This window comes from Myotis myotis, unplaced genomic scaffold (genome assembly GCF_014108235.1).
Source record: "Myotis myotis isolate mMyoMyo1 unplaced genomic scaffold, mMyoMyo1.p scaffold_m19_p_45, whole genome shotgun sequence".
Taxonomy (NCBI): domain Eukaryota; kingdom Metazoa; phylum Chordata; class Mammalia; order Chiroptera; family Vespertilionidae; genus Myotis; species Myotis myotis.
Genome location: NW_023416352.1, coordinates 720,535 through 739,900, shown reverse-complemented (window position 1 = coordinate 739,900; position 19,366 = coordinate 720,535). Strand labels below are relative to the sequence as shown.

The following is a 19,366-nucleotide window of genomic DNA, read 5'->3' as shown; positions in this document are numbered from 1 at the left end:
ACACAGGATGTGTGTAATGAGTGCTAGCTCTTAGTTAGGGGTTGATCTTGGCCTTGGAGCAAATGAGAAAGGACACCTGTCAGTCTGTCACGAGGGCCGCGCCAAGGAGATGACAGGAGAGACCCAGGAGTGCGAGCGCTGGAGGAAAGTCCCCGGAAGGCTCCAGTTCCCATCTGTGGCGTGACAGCTCCCTCCCAGATTCCATGGGCTGCCTCAGTGTCCTTCCTGTCAACTCTGATGCTTTAATCAGCCAAAGCCAAGTGCAGCAGGTCGATATATACCACCAGACCACCAGCGATACTCAGCACCACAGCCCCAGGGGGAAAAGGAAATCTGATTGGCCAGCCTGGGTCAGATGTCCACTTCTGGGCCAATCATATCCAGCCCAGGGGCTGAACCATAGAGGGTCCGTAAGCAGAGGACAGGTAGGCTCAGCTCTGGTTGAAAGACACAGATATAAGCTAAGGTGTCATGTACTATAATAACAGATGAAGCCCGGCCTGTGTGGCTCAGTGGTTGAGCGTTGACCTATGAACCAGGAGGTCACAGTTTGATTCCTCGTCAGGGCACATGCTCGTGTTGCCAGTCTGGTCCCCAGTGGGGGGCGTGCAGGAGGCAGCTGATCAATGATTCTCTCTCATCATTGGTGTGTCTCCCTTCCTCTCTGAAATCAATAAAAATATTTTTTAAAAATTAATAAAAACAGACGAAGCTCAGGGCACTCTGGGGGCCCAGAGAAGGCACCCTACCCAGCCTAAGTGTGTGTGTGTGAGAGAGAGAGAAGGGGGGGAGGCGGAAGGTGTCAGGAACTTCCCAAGGAGGTGCCATATTCATTGAGGTGTTTTTTTCCAGCTTAATTGAGGTATGATGGGCAGATAAAATAGCATATATTTCAGTTGTACAACATGATTTTTTAAGGTATGCAAAATGATTTATTATACATATATTATGAAGTGGTTGCCACAGTCAGGTTACTAACACACCTGCCTTTGTGTGTGAGCTGTTCAAGTGTGTTTCAACAATACAGAATATCATTAACTGTAGCCACCACGCTGTACATTGCATCCCAGAGCTCACTGGTCTTCGAAACGGAAGTATGTATCCTTTGACCAACGTCTCCCCATTGCCCCCACCCCTGCACCCCCTGGCAATCACCTTCCTACTCTGGTTTTATGAGTTTGGCTTCTTTAGATTCTGTGTATGAGATCAAACAATATTGTCTTTCTCTGGTTCATTCACCTAGCAGAGTGCCCTCCAGGTTCATCCATGTCCTTGCAAATGGCAGTGTTTTCTTTTCATGGCTGAATAGTATTCCGTTTTTTTAAATACATATTTTTTATTGATTTCAGAGAGGAAGGGAGAGAGAGAGAAACATCAATGATGAGAGAGAAGAATTGATTGGCTGCCTCCGGCACGCCCCCCACTGGGGATCGAGACCACAATCTGAGCATGTGCCCTGACCAGGAATTGAGCCTTGACCTCCTGGTTCATAGGTCAACACTCAACCACTGAGCCACGCCAACCGGGCTAGTATTCCATTATTTATTTTTATACATATATTTCACATCTTCTTTTGTTCCATTAGCAATCATCACACCTCAGATAAACCTCTGGCTGCGATACTGCCACTGTGGGAGGCTTATATTTCCCGTCTTTACCCATTCATTCCCCATGGACACTTAGGCTGTCTCCACGTCTCTTGTGAATAATGCTGCCAGTGAACATGGGAGCACAGGTATCCCTAAGAAACTAATTTCCTTTCCTTTGGATATGTACCCCAGAGTGGAATCAATGGATCATGTGTCAGTTCTATTTTTAATTTCTTGAGGAACCGCCATATTGTTTTCCATAGTGGCTGCACCAGCTTGCATTCCCACCATCATGCACGAGGTTCCTTTTCTCCCCATCCTCACCAACACATACCTCTCGTTCTTTTTTAAAAAAATATATTTTATTGATTTTTTACAGAGAGGAAGGGAGAGGGATAGAGAGTTAGAAACATCCATCAGCTGCCTCCTGCACACCTCCCACTGGGGATGTGCCCGCAACCAAGGTACATGCCCTTGACCGGAATTGATCCTGGGACCCTTGAGTCCGCAGGCTGACACTCTATCCACTGAGCCAAACTGGTTAGGGCTTTAGTTCTTTGGATAGTGGCCATTCTGACAGGTGCGAGGTGACTCATGGTTGGACCTGCGTTTCCCTGATGTCTAGTGATTGCCTTGAGCCTGGAAGTATGATGAAGATCTAATTAGGCCAGAAAAGTGGCCGAGGAGCATTTGAGATCTTGCCTCTTAGCAATTGTCATCCGTTTAGGCTCAAATAAGTTCTTATAAAATTTCACAAAATGCCCTGACTGGTTCAGTTGATTGAGCATTGTCGCGTGCACCAAAGGGTTGCCAGTTCAATTCCCAATCAAGGCATATACCCAGGTTTTGGGTTTGATCCCTGGTTGGGGTGCATGCAAGGCAACCGATCTATGTTTCTCACATCAATGTTTCTCTCCTTCCTTGCTCTCTCTCTCTCAAATTAATAAAAAACTTTTTTAAAAATAAAGGAAACCACAATTTTTAAAAAAAACCCTTGCCCTGGCTGGGCAGCTCAGTTGGTTATAGCATTGTCCCATATGCTAAGATTCTGGCTTTGATTCCTGGTCAGGGCACATATAAGAATCAACCAACGAATGTATAAATCTCTCCTCTCTCAAATCAATCACTTAAGCCCGGCTGGCATGGCTCAGTGGTCGAGCGTCCACTTATGAACCGGGAGGTCAAGGTGTCATTCCCAGTCAGGGCACATGCCCAGGTTGTGGACTTGATCCCCAGTGTGGGGCAAGCAGGAAGCAGCCGATCAATGATTCTCCTTTATCATTGATGTTTCTATCTCTCCCTTTCTGAACTCAATAAAAATATTTTTAAATAAATAAATTTTAAAGAAATTTAAATATATATCTTTTTATTGATTTCAGAGAGGGAGAGAGATAGAAACATCAATGATGAGAGAGAATCATTGATCAGCTGCCTCCTGCATGCCCCCTACTGGGGACCGAGCCCGCAACCCGGGCATGTGCCCTTGACCAGAATTGAACCTGGGACCCTTCAGTCCGCAGACCAATGCTCTATCCAGTGAGTGGCTAGGGCAAAACATTTTTTTTTTTTAATTCAAAAGGGAATGTGGCAGAGAGCATCCTAGGCCAATGGGACAGCAGGTGCAAAGGCCCACAGGTGGACAATAGCTTTGGGGGAACTGTCGTGGGCTGAATAGTGATCCCCAAAAAGATACGTCCACATCCTCACCCCTGGAACCTATGCGTGTGATCTTATTTGGAAAAAACAGTCTTTGCAGATAAGATCATTCTGGGCTATCAGGTGGACCCTAAATCTAATGACAAGTGTCCATACAGGAGACAGAAGAGGACAAAGCCCCGTCAAGATGGGGGCAGAGGTGGAACTCGGTGTCTAGCACCCTCCTCTCCCCCACATCCGCATCCCTTCCCAGGTTGGAGGTGGGAGGTTGGCAAGTTAGGCTGATATTCGGTCTCAGAGCCCCAACCTTCTCATCATGTGATTGGTCTCTGGGGACTGACCAGCCTCCCATCTCAAGTCATCTCATTGGTGTGAAGTCTTGGGTGGGGGCTGGAGGCTGGGGCTCATGAATAACAAAGACCCCTATCACTTATCAGGGAAATTCCTGAGGGTTTATATGTTGGCTCCCGGGGAACAGACCAGATGCCTTCTCTTTTTATTTTATTTTACTTATTTTTTAAATATATTTTGATTTTTTACAGAGAGGAAGGGAGAGGGATAGAGAGTTAGAAACATCCATGAGAGAGAAACATCAATCAGCTGCCTCCTGCACACCTCCTACTGGGGATGTGCCCGCAACCAAGGTACATGCCCTTGACCGGAATAGAACTCAGGACCCTTCAGTCCGCAGGTCGACACTCTATCCACTGAGCCAAACCGGTTAGGGCTTATTTATTTATTTTAGAGAGAAAGGGAGGGAACGAGAGAAACATCAATTTGTTGTTCCACTTACCGATGCACTCATTGGTTGATTCTTGTATATGCCCTGACCGGGGATCGAACCTGCCACCTTGTTACATTGGGACGATGCTCTCCAGCTACCAGGCCAGGGCCAGGATCTGAAACTGGACAATGAATGGGCCTGGGCTGCCTGTCACTACTTGAGCCAGTTAAGCAGAGACAGGGTTGAATCATGTGGAGATTAGCAGGTCATTCATGAAAATCTGCTCTACACACCCCCACCGCCCCGTAAGCCAGCTGCTTATATTGGGTAGAAGGACGAAGATTGCACGGGGAAGTAGGAATTACAGGTCTGGGGAGGTAGGCAAGGTATAATGGCTACAGGTTACAGGTGACGTGGGCCGGGGGTTGGACAGGGTGGGTACCTCCAGGTGGTTACCATCCAGGATTCCATTGTTTCGGCAACACAGTTGTTATAATCTTTCCATGATGATCGGCAGTTCTTGAATAAGGAAATGGACCGCATTCTGAAGTTAACTACCAGGTGTATGTGGGGGAGTGTGTGTGTGGGGGGGGGCGGGGGGAGGCTGGTGGTGTTACAACTCCCAGCCAGGTCACAATATGCTTTCTTTAATCAGAACAGAACAATCACAGTTAACATAGCATGATTTTTCTTATAACTGTAGCTAGTCCCCACTATTCTATTTCTGCCCCTAACAGATCCCTTGGTTCTTGTGCATTTATTTAACAAATACTGATTGAGCACCTGCTCTGATTCAAACAGACCTACCCACCACGGTCCTGGGGCTGACGTCCCAATGGGGGCAAAGAAGATGAGTGCAGGGTGTGTCCGGTGACATGTGACAAGGGAAAGGGCAAAGCAGGCTTACAACGTGGGACGCGGTGGGGAAGGCTTTGCCTGGGAGTGTGAGCAAAGGCCTGAGTGAGGTGGGGCATGAGCCATGTGGGTATGGGGGGGGGGGGTATTCAGGTATTCAGGCTGAGGGATCTGCCAGTGCAAAGGCCCTGGGGCAGGAGTGTGCTTGTCCCGGGCATAGGGAGGAGGCCAAGGCAGAGGGGGAATCGGGCTGGGTCTTGCAGGCCTGTGTGGGCCACAGTGAGGGCCTGGTCTTTCCATCTGAGGGGCAGGAAGCAGCTCTGGTACATATGGGGAACAGAGGCGGGGAGCGGGGCGAGGCTGGGGCAGGTGCAGTGAGGGTCAAGGCCAGGAGGGAAGGCCGCACTGGTGTTCAGGGGGGAGATGGTAGCAGACCCTGGGTGATGGCAGCTGGGGTGCTGAGAAGTGCTTGCAGGGACTCCGCAGACATTTTGACAGCCACACATTTGCTGGGACTGGCCTGTGGGCAGTGAAAGGCCAAGGTCACATGACTCGGGGCGGGGGCGTCCAAGGAGAAAATGAAGAGCTCGGAGTGACCTCCTCGGCCTGCGTGCATTGGTTCTGCTTGGACCGCGTTCCAGCCCCAGCTCCTCAGTCCGGCTTCCCTACCTGTGAGAACTGACCCACCGCAGCCTTCCCCGGCCAGGCGCCCTCCGGGGCTGCCGCCAGGTGGCGCCGCTGGCCTCAGCCAGATCCACCCCAGCGCACTGTCCCCCTCCAAAATTTTCTTTCACTTTCGATCTCAGGCTGTCACCGGCCTGGCCCCTTCCACATGCAGCTGGGAATGACTTGGTGCCGGAGGAGAAAGGGGCTCTGGGTCCCCGAGGGGCGGGGCGGGGCGCCTCTGCTGGGGCTGAGGGAGGAGGAGTGGGGGGTCGGGTTCCTGGGGAGGGTTCCGGATCGTCTGTCGGGGTTCTTAGAAAGGGGAGACGCGGAGTTTTCACCGTAACTAGGGCGCATGCAGGAAACCCGTGGGAGAAGGAGGCGGAAACTTGGCCACATCAAGGGGCAGGGGAGGGGCAGGGAGGTGAAGGGGCGGGTGAGGAAAGGGCTGGGGTGTGTCAGCCCCAAACCTGCTCTTCTGTCCTTTCCAAGATCTGGCCACAGGCATGAGGGGCCTCCGGCGGAGATGATAGTGTTGGCACCAGCCTGGAGCCAAACTGTGCGTATACCTGGGCAAGGTGGGGGACAGGCAGTGTCATGATGGGCAGATAGGTGAGGAGATGCAGAGAGGTGGAGGGAGATGGGCAGGGGTGGAGGAGATGGGTAGGGGTGAGGGAGATGGGCAGGGGTGGAGGTGATGGGCAGGGGTGGAGGAGATGGGCAGGGGTGGAGGAGATGGGTAGGGGTGAGGGAGATGGGCAGGGGTGGAGGAGAGGGTAGGGGTGGAGGAGATGGACAGGGGTGGAGGGAGATGGGCAGGGGTGGAGGGAGATGGGCAGGGGTGGAGGAGATGGGCAGGGATGGAGGGAGATGGGCAGGGGTGGAGGTGATGGGCAGGGGTGGAGGAGATGGACAGGTGGAGGTGATGGGCAGGGGTGGAGGGAGATGGGTAGGGGTGGAGGAGATGGGCAGGGATAGAGGGAGATGGGCAGGGGTGGAGGAGATGGGTAGGGGTGAGGGAGATGGGCAGGGGTGGAGGAGATGGGCAGGGGTGGAGGAGATGGACGGGGTGGAGGAGATGGGTAGGGGTGGAGGTGATGGGCAGGGGTGGAGAGATGGGTAGGGGTGGAGGTGATGGGCAGGGGTGGAGAGATGGGTAGGGGCGGAGGAGATGGGCAGGGGTGGAGGGAGATGGGCAGGGGTGGAGGGAGATGGGCAGGGGTGGAGGAGATGGACAGGGGTGGAGGGAGATGGGCAGGGGTGGAGGGAGATGGGCAGGGGTGGAGGAGATGGACAGGGGTGGAGGGAGATGGGCAGGGGTGGAGGGAGATGGGCAGGGGTGGAGGAGATGGGCAGGGGTGGAGGTGATGGGTAGGGGTGGAGGTGATGGGTAGGGGGTGGAGGTGATGGGTAGGGGTGGAGGAGATGGGTAGGGGTGGAGGAGATGGGCAGGGGTGGAGGGAGATGGGCAGGGGTGGAGGAGATGGGCAGGGGTGGAGGTGATGGGTAGGGGTGGAGGGATGGGTAGGGGTGGAGGGAAATGGGCAGGGGTGGAGGAGATGGGCAGGGGTGGAGGTGATGGGCAGGGGTGGAGGGATGGGTAGGGGTGGAGGGAAATGGGCAGGGGTGGAGGAGATGGGCAGGGGTGGAGGTGATGGGCAGGGGTGGAGGCATGGGTAGGGGTGGAGGGAAATGGGCAGGGGTGGAGGAGATGGGCAGGGGTGGGGGAAATGGACAGAAGTGGGGAAATGAGCCGTTGGGGAGAGGGGCAGGCGTGGGGGAAGACACGGCGGGAGGTGGGTAAAATGGGCAGAGGGGGCCCAGAAGAAAGGAGAAGTGGGAGAGATGAGCAGATAAGGGCAGCGGGGTGGGCAGAGCGAGAGAGACCTGTCGCTGGGCCAAGGTGGGGGCCAAGGAGACTAAACGCTGGACGGTATCGGGCAGAAGCAGAGGGTCAGAGGTGGGCAGACCTGAGGCAGGTGGAGGAGGGGCCGGAACCGAATGGCCTGAGCGGGGAGCCGAGGAAGGGGAAGAGGCTGGGGAGGGGGGAGGGGTGCGGAGCCAACGGGGCCCCCTCCCCGCAGACCTCCCTGCTGCTGCTGCTGCTGCTGCTGCGCCCCGGCCTCGGCGGGACCCCCGACTGCTCCTTCCGCCACAGCCCCATCTCCTCCACCTTCGCGGACACCATCCGCAAGCTGGTGAGCGCCCGCGCCGCCCCTGCTGCTGTCGCTGAGCGGAGTCCCCCTGTCCCGGCCTCGGTCTTGGCCTTGGCGGCGCCCTGTGCCCCTCTCCCAGACCCCCTCCATCGTGCAGCCCAGCTGAACCCGTTTTCTCCCGCAGTCAGACTACCTGCTCCAGGATTACCCGGTCACGGTCGCCTCCAACCTGCAGGACGTGAGTCACCGAGGGGAGGGGCCGGATGGAGGTGGGAAAGCGGCTCTGGATGCACCCGGGGGACGGGGCTGGTTTGCCATCCCGCAGACCCGGAGTCCCGGCGCCCAGCCCCTCCCCGCTCAGACACCTCCCCCTCTGCCCACGGGCCCCAGAGCTTGGCTGTCTCCCCAGGACAAGCTCTGCGGGGCCTTCTGGCGCCTCGTGCTGGCCCAGCGCTGGATGGGACAGCTCAAGACCGTGGCGGGGTCCCAGATGGAAAAGCTGCTGGAGGCCGTCAACACCGAGATACACTTTGTCACCTTATGCGCCCTCCAGGTCAGCCCTGAACTTGGGGTGCGGGTGAGGGGGCGGGACGCCTTCCTAGGGAATGGGGAACGCAGCTCAGCCCGGCCTGACGGAGATTTCTTTGGTCCGGAGCAACTCAAGGCCGTGGAGCCCGTTGCCGGGGAATTGCATTCCTCTGAGCCCCCAGGATGGCGAGGGAGCTGGGCCAGGGCACATGCTGCTTCCTTCTCAGGCCCCGCTGCAGGGCGGTGCTAAGGGGTTCTCGCCCCTAGCAACCAGGAGAAGGAGGGGACCTAAATGCCCCTGGACTAGACCTCCCTGGGCCCTGTCGCTGGGCGTTGCTAAGGATGCTTCCCCCTAGCAACCAGAGAGAGCAGGGGCCCAAAAGCTCCCTCCGAGACCCAGGCCTCCCTGGGCCAGGTTGCTGGGGCTGCCGGGTGTTGCTGGGCAGGGAAGGCGCCGGGCCTGAGGAGTTGCAGGGGCTGATTCGGTGGTGACGTCTCCCTCCCCTGCCCCCAGCCCCTCCCTAGCTGTCTTCGCTTCGTCCAGACCAACATCTCCCACCTCCTGCAGGACACCTCCGAGCAGCTGGTGGCCTTGAAGCCCTGGATCACCCGCTGGAATTTCTCTGGGTGCCTGGAGCTGCAGTGTCAGCCGGGTAAAGGCTCCCAGCCCTCCCAGCCCCCCCAGCCCCCGCGCCCCCACCCTCAGAGCCCCTCAGACCCCAGCTGCTCCCATGGGCTGCGTGACTTGGGGCATGTTCCCCCAAGTTCATTCCCCTCTCTGGGCCTCAGTTTACCCATCCCAGAGAAGGGAAGGCAATCCCTGCCTGTTTCTCCAAGGCAGCCCCATGCCATGGAAAGAGTGTGGGGAGAGCCGCTTGTTGAAGTGTATACTTTCTAGTAACCATTTTTTAAAAGTTGAAAAAAATTAAAGCCCTGGCCGGTTTGGCTCAGTGGGTGGAGCTATGGAGTGTCTGCCCACAGACCGGAGGGTCCCGGGTTCAACTCCAGACATGGGCATGTAGAGTGGGGCCTTGACGTACGAGTGTCCCGACTAACGAGTTTTTCAAGATACGAGCCGTCTCTTGGCCGATTTTTGGCTTTGAGTTGCGAGCTAAAATTTGGGTTACGAGCCAGCTTCAGATACCCCACCGCTAGCTGGCGCAGCGAACGCCACATCAGCCCAGCATCACCTGTCTCACTCGTTCACTTTATGATTTGACATACGAGTAATTTGAGTTACGAGCTCCGTCACAGAACGAATTAAACTCTGAAGTCAAGGCCCCACTGTACCTTGGTTTCAGGAGGCAACCAATCAATGTGTCTCTCTTACATTGATGTTTCTCCCTCCCGTCTCTCCCCCTCCCTTCCACTCTCTCTAAAAATCAGTGGAAAATATCCTTGGGTGAGGATTAACAACAACAGCCCTGGCCCCTGTGACTCAGTAGGTTGGGCGTCGCCTCATGCACTGAGAGGTCACAGATTTGATTCCCGGTCAGGGGTCAGGGCACATGCCCGGGTTGGGGTGCTGGATCCCCCATAATGGGTGTGCAGAGCAGCCAATCAATGTTTCTCTCTCACATTGATGTTTCTCCCTCTCTCTCCCTTCCTCTAAAATCGACTTTTTAAAATATTTTTAAGTTAAAAAAAGGTAAATTCATTCTTGTTCAGGATATTTATATTCTGCCACCTTATCATGGTTTTATTCAGTCTTTCCGTCCTTGTAAAGTTTGTCTACTAAATCTGTCAAGTTCTGAGAGGGATATTTTGTTTGTTTGTTTGTTTGTTTTTTTTAAATATATTTTATTGATTTTTTACAGAGAAGAAGGGAGAGGGATAGAAAGTCAGAAACATCGATGAGAGAGATCGATCAGCTGCCTCCTGCACGCCCCCCAGTGGGGACGTGCCCGCAACCACGGTACATGCCCTTGACCGGAATCGAACCCAGGACCCTTGAGTCCGCAGGCCGACGCTCTATCCACTGAGCCAAACCAGTTCGGCTGTTTGTTTTCTTTTTGAGAGGGATATTTTTTAAAATTCTCACTCTAGGTTGATTTTTCTCAATTCTTCCCCAGATTGCCAATCTTTCTCACACCTATTGAGCTTTGTTTGTCATTTGTATTTACATTTATGACTACTGTATTCAATTGCTCAACCAGGTTTTTTTTTTCTTCTTCTTTTTTTTTTTTTTTTTTTTTCCCCTTTTGCTTTTGGTAATCCTCACCCGAGGGTATTTTTCCATTGATTTTAGAGCGAGTGGAAGGGAGGGGGACGGATAGAAACAGATCGGCTGCCTCCCGCACGCCCTCTACTGTACTGGGAATCAAGCCCGCAGTCCAGGCATGTGCCCTGACCAGGGAAATTCTTTTTGTTATCGTTTTTGTTGTTCATGTTCACCCGGGATACTTTTCCATTGATTTTTAGAGAGTGGAAGGGAGGGGGAGAGAGACACATCAATCAGTTGCCCCCCCCCCACCCCCCCCCCAGGGCCAGGGATTGAGCCTGCAACCGAGGTACATGCCCTTGACTGGAATCCAACCTGTGACCTGACCCTTCAGTCCACAGGCCAATGCTCTCTCCACTGAGTCAAACCTGCTAGGGTGCAAATTCATTGTTTTTATAAGGAAAAACTGTTACTTAATAGAATGCAACCTATGGCTTACAACATTTTTAAAATACGTTTTTATTGATTTTAGAGAGGAAGAAAGAGAGAGATAGAAACATCAATAGAGAGAAACATCAACATCGATGGGCTGCCTCCTGCACGCCCCCTACTGGGGATCAGCCTGCAACTCCAGGCATGCACCCTGACTGGAATCGAACTGGTGACCTGTTGGTGCATGGGTCGATGCTCAACCACTGAGCCATCCCAGCCGGGCTGCAAATTATACATATATGTGTATTTTTAATCCTCACCTGAAGATATTTTTCATTGATTTTTTAGAAAGAGTGGAAGAGAGAGGGAAAGACAGAAAAAAAATCCATGTGAGAGAGACACATTGACTGGTTGCCTCCTGCACAAGCCCCAACTGGGGCCCGGGCTGGGGAGGAGCCTACAACCAAGGTACGTGCCCTTGACCGGAATTGAACCCGGGACCCTTCAGTCCACAGGTTGATGCTCTACCCACTGAGCCAAACTGGCTAGGGCTATAAATTATATTTTTACTAGAGGCCCGATGCACAAAATTCATGCAAGGGGCTGGTCCCTGGAAGCCCCTTGGCTCTGTGGCCCCGCCCACTGGTCGTTCTGGAAGGTCTTTCTGCCATCCAGTCTAATTAGCATATTAGCTGTTTATTATATTGGATAATATTTAGTGAGCACTAAGTAGGAGGTTCTAGGAATAAATAACACAGATAAGAGTCCTCGCACCACATGCAGCTCACAGACTGTCGGGGAAAGAGGAAGAAACAAATCCACACAGAAGCACCGGAAGCATTTGTTCTAAAACATGCGACCTTCCTGTGTGCCCGACACTGAGCCAAGCTCTTTCTCCTGCACTCGCTTAGTTTTTGTGGCAACCTTAGGACGTAGGTGTAATGATTATCCCGGTTTACAGATCAGGAGGCAGGCACAGAGAGGCCAGCAGCCCACCCGAGGTCACACAGCAGCACCAGGAAGGCCTGTGCCTGGCCTGACCCTTCTCCTTGGTCACTGCGGCTCCTCTCTCCCCTCAGACTCCTCCACTCTGCTGCCCTCAGAGAGCCCCCTGGCCTTGGCGGCCACAGCCCTGCCAGCCCCACAGGCTTCTTTGCTGCTCCTGCTGCTGCTGCCGCCAGCGGCCCTTGCGCTGCTGGTCGCTGCCTGGTGCCTGGGCTGGCGAAGGAGGAGGCGGAGGCCCTGCCCTGGGGAGCAGGTGAGCCAGCAGGGTGGGCAGGGGGGCTGGGAGGGCGGGGGTGGGGGGGTGGGGGGGGAGTGTCTGGAGGCCCAGTTGCCCTGCTGTGGTTGACCCTGTGGGGGCCAAGGTGGCCCCGCCTCCAGTCCCCAGGAGCACTGCTCCTCTGGGTGAGTCTTCACCAAACCGAGGACCCTGGACTTTGTGTGCGTGGAGGGCTGGGAGCAGTGGAGCGTGGGTCAGGTTGGATGCAGGAAGCCCCTGCTGGGGCCATAAGGGGACAGACTGGAAGAGAGAGCCTGGAGGCCAAGGAGGCTGGGGAGGGTCCAGCGAGAGAGGACAAGGGCCGAGCCAGGCTGGGACCAGGGGGATGGAGAAAAGGCAGGGGCAGAGTCAGGGATCAGGCTGCACACAGACAGGCTTGGGGGTGGCACAGGCACCTGGTGGGTCTGGCCCAGCGACTGGTGGACAGTGGGAGCCTGGGGAAAGTGGGAGCTCCGGGAGACAGTGAGCTCAGCGGGAATCTGTGGCAGAAATTTGGACGCAGGAATCTACATGGAGAGCGGCTGCCTGGAGCGTAGGGAGGGGGCCCCCTTTGCAAATCCCTGCCGCTGTGAAAAAGCTGAAAAAGCTCGGGGTGTCCCGGTGACTTTGGCTAGCCTGGGCAGGTGTGGGTGGGGTTTGAAAAATGCCACAGGAAAATCCAGGCCCCCGGTGCCTGGCAAGGAAGCTGAGGCTTCCTGCCCAGGGCAGCAGCGAGCTCTGCGAGGGTGTGACAGAGCCAAGAACCTGCGAACGGGTGTGGGGCTGCGAACGGGTGTGGGGCAAGAGGTCGGCGGGTCAGGACAGAGGAAAGAGGGAGGCTCCCGCGGGTTCCGGACAGGCCCAGAGGGATCGGACTAGAAACACGTGTCTGTCATCACGGGCACACACAGTGCCTCGGTGACGTGGGCCTCGTGCCGGGGTTTTCCACAAACTCACTCCCGTAATGGAGACGCTGGTGCGTCATCCCCGTTTCGCAGAGGCTGAGCGCAGGCACAGAGAGGTACAGCGTCTGCCAGAAGTCACACAGCTCGTGCGTGGCAGAGTCGAGATGTGACTCCGGCCCTTGTGCCTTTCACTCTTTGGCCTCAGTTTCCTTATCTGTACAAAACACCAAGAATAGTCCCCCCCCAGAGTCGTCCAGAGGTAAAGGGTGACACACGCAGAGCCCAACGGAAACAGAACACAAGCCACACACAGGGTTTAGCGTTTTCCAAAAGGCATTAAAGAAAAGAAGACGCGGGTTACTTTTAAAATTTCATTCCACCCTGTGTATCCAAAATGTGCTTTCAAGACGGCATCAACATTTTTAAAAAAACGACTGATGGTATGTTTTACACCCTTTTTTCATACCGAGTCTTCCGGTGTGTGCGCGGGGAAATCCTTGATCCGGCCTCAGGTCTCATGAAAGGTGCAGCAGCAAAAGCAGATCCGCTCGCTCGCGCTGTTTGCAACGTCCAGTTTCCCAACAACTGGATTCGAGGGTCAGTTCCTAAATGTAATGATTTTCGTGTCAGCGCTGGCTTCGGAACGGTTCCTCGTTACCGTTTTCCGTGAAAAGTCACGCGCTTGGAGAAGTCTCCCGCCTGGTTTGCCCCTGTCCACCCGTTCTCACGCTCCCGTTACCCACACTGTTGAGATCAAACGAGGTAACAAGTGGAACTCAGGTGCGCGGACCGCGTGGGGGACCGGCGGTCCCGAGGGCGCAGGCGCGGAGCACCCCGCGGCGCGAGGCCCCAGCACGTGGGCGCGGGCCGGGCCGGAGCCGTCGGCGCTGAGGTCTGCGCCTGCGCCGTGCGCGCCGCCGCCCCCCCCCCCCCCTCCCGCGGCCCCGGGAGGCAGACGCGTCTACCCTCCCCTTTTACAGGGGACCCCGAGGCCCAGCGCGAGGAGCCAGCCGCCCGAGGACACAGAGCCGGGACCCGGAGGACGTCAGCCAGAGAGCCGGCCCTGCCTCGGCGGCACGGCCCCCGCCACTGTGTCCCCGGGACGGAGGCCACGCCAGCTGCCGGCGCCGGCCCCCGCCCCGCCTGCCCCGCTCTGTACAAAGCCCTCGTCCCCAGGAACTTGTACATAAATCATCCTTTTCTACCAGCTCTGCTCAGGCCTGTCTGTTGGTGGGTCGACTTGGGTTGGAGCCTTGGGCTTCCAGATGATGCGATTGTGCATCCAGGGCCTGTTTTCTGAGGCTTCCTGGGTGCCAGCCCAGCCCTCTCGGGGCTCCCGGTCCATGGGGGGGAGACGTGGGGCACGGGCCGCCTCGGTACAGGGTGCTATGCGCTCTGATGGGGCAGCAGTGGGAACCCGAGGAGGCACCTGGCGCAGCCGGCGAGCCACCACATGCCCTGCAGCCTACTGTCGCTTGAGGGATTGACCGCGCTTCCCTACCGCGCCGGGCAGTTTGCGCGAGGGAGAGGCACAGTCCCTCAAAAACATGGCGGCCGAGGCGGGACGGCCCGCCCCGGGCCCGCCCCACGTGACCTCCCGCCCCGCACAATCATGGCCGCCGAGGTCCTTTGGGAACCATTCCCGGATTGGACGATCCGAAGACGGCCCGCCTTCTAATGGGACCTCAACACGCATGCGCACGACCGTGGCCAATGAGACGCCAGAAAACTGCTCGCGTAGGCCTGTGGCGTCATTTCCTCCGCCCCTGTTGCAAGGGATAAGAAACCCTGCGCCAAGGCTTCCTTCTTTCCCAGGCGGCTGCCGAAGATGGCGGAGGGGCAGGTGCGGGCTCCGCGCGGGCCGGGGCGGCTCGGGGCCGGGTGGGGTCCAGGCGGGAACGGGGTCGCATCCTCTGCCCCTTCGTACGTGTGTAGTGACGCTTTAGCTCGATAAGTGAGCAAAACGAAGGGCAAAAGGGGTGAGGAGGTTCCGTAACGGGGAAACGGAGATACTGGGACTGTCTTTGTGCCCAAGCTGGGTAAATGCGGCATCGTTTCTCCCCGAGGGGCGGCGGCGGAGACGTTCAGCGCAGGAAGAGCTATTTTTAAAGCTGTTTTTACCTTGCTCTGGGCCGGTCCTTGGGGGAGTTGGACCCGTGTTTTTCTAGCGACCCGGGAAGCACGTGGGAGGCGGCTGAGAAACCAAGGACCGGCCAAAATGGAGGCGCCTTTCATTCCTCCCAGACGGCCCTGTCCGCTCTCCCGTGGGAGTGCCAGTCGGGCTTCCCCCGCATCTCGGGGTGTTTTGGCCCGAAACCTTTAACAGTGGGTCCAAGAGCTCTTGCCTGCGGGGCTTTCAAGAACAAATTGTGGTTTTTTCCCCTTTTGCGTTTGGGTTTGATGGGTGCTTTGAAATGCTGTTAAAGCAGAAGACTGTGATTAAATGCTCCTTTGTCCTTAAGCACTTGGCCTCCAGGGAAGGCAGCGGAAGCTTCGCCCCGAACGCCCTGGCCCCTGTGTAACATGAAAGGGGGGGCTCGGGGATTAGGGGGCCCTGGTGGGCTTCATGCCACGGGCCTGTGGTTACGGAGAACCACGCTGGGAGCCAGACAAGACGGGGTCCCCTGAGCGTGCCCCCGCGTGTGCTGTGTGCCGGCCCGGTTTGCCTTGTGCTTTCCGTAACAATGTTTCTGAGGCAGGTGTTGTCCTCATCTTCCAGGTGAGGAGGTGGAGGCGTGGCGAGCTGCAGATCTTTGCCCCGAGTCACAGTGTCAGGAAGTCTGGCTTTAGGTTCTGTGCCTCTCCGCCTTCCAACAGTCACCACGCATATAACCAGCACCCCATAGAGTGGGGACTTTGACCCTTGATGAAGAAGCTATAACCTGGGCATAAAAACCCCTGCCCTTCAAGCGGCCGAGATGTGAGAGGAGTTCTTATCCCGCTCATTGAAATCACCATTTGCTATTTTGGCCTCGTCTGTGAAGTGAGCCTTGGGTCCCAGTTCCTAGGTCTGGTGCCTGGATAGGCGGCACCTGGGGGATAAGGTGTAACAAACAATTAACTGGTTGCTTGGGGTGGGGAGATGGAAGTTCTGGGTGACCGAGCCCTCGTCTGTCTTCACAGGTCCTGGTGCTTGATGGCCGAGGCCATCTCCTGGGCCGCCTGGCGGCCATCGTGGCCAAGCAGGTACTGCTGGGTAAGTCTGCCCCGCGCCTACAGCCCTCCAGCGTGAGGTCCGACCTGCGGTCCGTGATGAGCAGCAATCACCATCTTTCGTTTGAGTCTCACGACCGTGAGATCAACCCCATGCACCGCTCTGAGACCTGCCAGCCACTCCCCACCCCCCGCCCCGGAGGTGGGAGCTGTGGGGTTCACATGTTCTGTTGGGCGAATTCACTTAAGCGTGAATGTAGCTCTGTGACGGGGGCCAGGGGTTCCCCTGCTGGGCCCTTTGCTGTCTTGCCCTTGTGGTCGGGTCCTGACCTGGGAGGATCGCCCTTTGGTGCCTCAGCAGTAACTGGGCGGGGGTGCTGCTTGGCCTGAGCCCCCCTCGAGTGCCTCACTGTCCTCCTCTCTAGGCCGCAAGGTGGTGGTTGTGCGCTGTGAGGGCATCAACATTTCTGGCAATTTCTACAGAAACAAGTGTAAGTTATGGCATGGGAGAAGGACTAGGGAGGGTTGATGGGTGAGGTGCTCAGGCTCCATAGACCCTGAAAGCCATCCCCCCAGTGGTTGGGGCGGGGGGCTAGTTGGAGATTCAGAATAGGCCCTTGGAAGTGGGTGTGGGAAGAAGAGAAGCTGGTGTTTCCCTGGGGAGTATACAGCCTCACGCTCTCCCCTCTCGTCAGTGAAGTACCTGGCCTTCCTGCGCAAACGGATGAACACCAACCCGTCCCGCGGCCCTTACCACTTCCGAGCCCCCAGCCGCATCTTTTGGCGGACGGTGCGAGGTGAGCGGGGCCTGAGGCCCGCGGGTGGGGATGGGGCGGGCGGGTGGCCCGTGATGAGGACTTCTCCCACTCAAGTTCGAGTTTCCCAACCATGAGATGACTCCACATGCACTACCATCTGAGGCCACCGCTCCGCCTGCCTGGTGATGGGGTCTCGGCGAGCCCCTCTGAGCAGGGTTGCTGTCCTCTGCCCACAGGCATGCTGCCCCACAAGACCAAGCGAGGCCAGGCCGCCTTGGACCGCCTCAAGGTGTTTGACGGGATCCCACCGCCCTACGACAAGGTAAGCGAGACCGGCCCGGCCCAGCACCCCGGTGTCTGGCGTGTCCGTGATGACCCACGATTACCTACATTGTTTGAGCCTCATGAGAACAGCACTGGCTGAGACACCTGCCCCAGCCAGCCTTCTTCCCTGTCTGCCCCCCACTCCAGGTCCCTAAGCCCCTCTCCTTCTCCAACAGAAAAAGCGGATGGTGGTTCCCGCCGCCCTCAAGGTTGTGCGCCTGAAGCCCACCCGGAAGGTGAGTTCCGGGCTTCATGGAGCAGACGGACGTGGGGGGCTGAAGGCGGGGTCCCCGAGACTGGCAGATGATGGTTTTTTCTCACGATGGTCTGCGGATGCCACCTGGGCACTGCCGAAAATGCCAATGGCTTAGCTGATGCCAGGAGGAGCAGGGAGCCCCTTACACAGGGGGTGGGTGTGTCTTCTGATTTAAACTTGGATCCTTTGAGAAGTCTTCAGCCCCTCCCCAATCTAGGCTCCCATTTATTTACAATTTCATTTCCCCCCACCCCAGTTTGCTTACCTTGGGCGCCTGGCTCATGAGGTTGGCTGGAAGTACCAGGCCGTCACAGCCACCCTGGAGGAGAAGAGGAAGGAGAAGGCCAAGATGCATTACCGCAAGAAAAAGCAGCTCATGGTGAGTGCAGGGGCACCACACGCCTGGGCAGTGGGACCTGGGCCCCTGGGAAGGGGTCACAGGCAGCAGCCACTGACCACAGCCTGTTCTAACCCCACAGAGGCTACGGAAACAGGCCGAAAAGAACGTGGAGAAGAAAATTAACAAATTCACAGAGGTCCTCAAGACCCATGGACTCCTGGTCTGAGCCCAATAAAATTGACTGTTATTCCTCATGCTTGGCCTGGCCTGCCCTTCCTCCATCGCCGCCCTAGGATGTGGGGAACCCCAGGGGCTGTTCCGGGGCCACAGGCACCTTACCTTGGGCCTTAGAAGGCTGGGGACACAGAAGGGACCTTAGTCACTGCTATTTAAGAAAGGCCTTTTAGAAGCTTTACCTGGCCCTGTCAGTTGGGCATAACTTGCCTGTGACCTACTCAGAGTTTTAGGAAATGAGCAGCTGGAACAGCTAGTTCCCTTTCAGGATTTATAAGCTGGAAAACTCTCTAAACTTCCCACATGATACTAGACCGCAGCTGTTAGGATGTAGCAAATGCTTGGGGGCAGGATGGACCTGGTATTGTACAGAGGGATTTACAGATGCACAGACAGGACGGCAGCCAGTCTCAGGCATCGCACTTGCACGTTCCTGTACCTTGTGACCAGAAAATGAATAAATTATTTTTAAAGAAATTTGGCGTCTTTGCCGTGTGTGTCTGCAACGGAGGCAGGCCCTTGGGGGCTGTCCACAGATAAATGGCTAAATTCCTAACCTGTTAATGCGTGGGAGAATTCACCTTTAGAGATCGACCTGCCAACAATTTACTCAAACCATTGTCTGGTGCCCCAATTGACAGCCGTCTACACTCCAGCTGCAGGGTGTGGAACTGCCCCGTTTTAGAGCCACCCCCTTTGTGGGACGAGGGCTACTTCACTTCACTCGGGTCATCGGCCACACTTGCTTTGGGGGAAGAAATGGGCGAGAAACATTTGCTTGTGTGGGATGTTTACGATGGAAGTGGGCATGTTAGATCTGCCTGGGTGCATACCTGAAAGGGTAGATACACAGGTGGAAGCCCTTGGGTCACCTTTGATCACCTCCATCAGGCCTGTCTCCCTTTCACTGATGAGGTTTAGGAGGAGTCACCTGATCCAGAGCCAAACCCAGAATTCCACACAAGCCCTCGGGTTTGATGAAGGAAAAATCTGTCCTGGAAAAGAAGCTGAATTCATGCAGCCCCTGGGATTGGTGTGCAATATTTAGAAATAATTTCCTAATTCAATTCAGCATTCAAATGCCCAACCTCGGCACAAAGGGAGCTAGTGGAGGAGAGTTCCCAGGCAAATCACAGCTGGCACACCTGCCGTTCTATCCTGCACCATCTCCAAAGCAGCCAAGATCTACCATGGGTGGTGACACCTCCCCTCCTTGGTTCCTGGGATCTGCCTCCAAAAGCAACTGAAGACAAGCTTAATTCTAAAATCTGACAAAACTGTTACAACAACACAATCCCACTGAAATCACTATCCATTAAAAACACCACTTTCGCCAAAACCAGTCTGGCTCAGTGGATAGAGCGTCGGCCT

The 19,366-nt window shown here is 55.9% G+C and overlaps 2 protein-coding genes, 1 long non-coding RNA gene and 4 other non-coding genes across 8 annotated transcripts; 6 read left to right on the top strand and 1 right to left on the bottom strand.

Annotated features, from left to right (window-relative positions):
* Window positions 1-4,996: 4,996 nt before the first annotated feature.
* Window positions 4,997-15,797, top strand: FLT3LG (fms related receptor tyrosine kinase 3 ligand). Of its 2 annotated transcripts, XM_036307083.1 has the most exons (9): window positions 4,997-5,676; window positions 5,980-6,046; window positions 7,572-7,685; window positions 7,828-7,881; window positions 8,053-8,196; window positions 8,686-8,824; window positions 11,844-12,022; window positions 13,911-14,773; window positions 15,650-15,797. In XM_036307083.1, the coding sequence occupies exons 2-8, from the start codon at window positions 6,014-6,016 to the stop codon at window positions 14,118-14,120; spliced, it is 873 nt and encodes a 290-aa protein (XP_036162976.1). In that variant the 5' UTR covers window positions 4,997-5,676; window positions 5,980-6,013; the 3' UTR covers window positions 14,121-14,773; window positions 15,650-15,797. The 2 variants fall into 2 exon arrangements, with proteins under 2 accessions (XP_036162976.1, XP_036162975.1); XM_036307082.1 differs by lacking the exons at window positions 4,997-5,676; window positions 15,650-15,797 and having other exon boundaries at window positions 5,753-6,046; window positions 13,911-14,137.
* Window positions 13,288-13,914, bottom strand: LOC118655370. Its single transcript, XR_004967259.1, has 2 exons — window positions 13,674-13,914; window positions 13,288-13,535 (listed from the first exon to the last, which is right to left on the bottom strand). It is a non-coding gene; the product is annotated as an uncharacterized LOC118655370 (long non-coding RNA).
* RPL13A (ribosomal protein L13a) lies at window positions 14,643-18,015 on the top strand. Its single transcript, XM_036307085.1, has 8 exons — window positions 14,643-14,773; window positions 16,054-16,126; window positions 16,509-16,574; window positions 16,779-16,880; window positions 17,078-17,163; window positions 17,342-17,401; window positions 17,678-17,800; window positions 17,901-18,015. Exons 1-8 carry the CDS (start codon window positions 14,759-14,761, stop codon window positions 17,985-17,987), a joined length of 612 nt encoding a protein of 203 aa, XP_036162978.1. The 5' UTR covers window positions 14,643-14,758; the 3' UTR covers window positions 17,988-18,015.
* On the top strand, window positions 16,173-16,256 carry LOC118655454. Its single transcript, XR_004967271.1, has one exon. It is a non-coding gene; the product is annotated as a small nucleolar RNA Z195/SNORD33/SNORD32 family (small nucleolar RNA).
* Window positions 16,924-17,008, top strand: LOC118655453. The gene has a single exon (XR_004967270.1). It is a non-coding gene; the product is annotated as a small nucleolar RNA Z195/SNORD33/SNORD32 family (small nucleolar RNA).
* LOC118655455 lies at window positions 17,204-17,271 on the top strand. The gene has a single exon (XR_004967272.1). It is a non-coding gene; the product is annotated as a small nucleolar RNA SNORD34 (small nucleolar RNA).
* Window positions 17,464-17,549, top strand: LOC118655456. The gene has a single exon (XR_004967273.1). It is a non-coding gene; the product is annotated as a small nucleolar RNA SNORD35 (small nucleolar RNA).
* Window positions 18,016-19,366: the final 1,351 nt, after the last annotated feature.

What these genes read in the sequence shown, in the direction of transcription:
- RPL13A (XM_036307085.1), top strand. An exon ending in GGCCAAGCAGGTACTGCTGG is followed by an intron (nt 16,127 to 16,508) that starts GTAAGTCTGCCC and finishes CCTCCTCTCTAG; the next exon opens with GCCGCAAGGTGGTGGTTGTG. An exon ending in CAATTTCTACAGAAACAAGT is followed by an intron (nt 16,575 to 16,778) that starts GTAAGTTATGGC and finishes CCCTCTCGTCAG; the next exon opens with TGAAGTACCTGGCCTTCCTG.
- FLT3LG (XM_036307082.1), top strand. Translation starts at nt 5,843, where the DNA reads ATGCAGGAAACCCGTGGGAGAAGGAGGCGGAAACTTGGCCACATCAAG. An exon ending in CGGACACCATCCGCAAGCTG is followed by an intron (nt 7,686 to 7,827) that starts GTGAGCGCCCGC and finishes TTTCTCCCGCAG; the next exon opens with TCAGACTACCTGCTCCAGGA. An exon ending in TCGCCTCCAACCTGCAGGAC is followed by an intron (nt 7,882 to 8,052) that starts GTGAGTCACCGA and finishes CTGTCTCCCCAG; the next exon opens with GACAAGCTCTGCGGGGCCTT.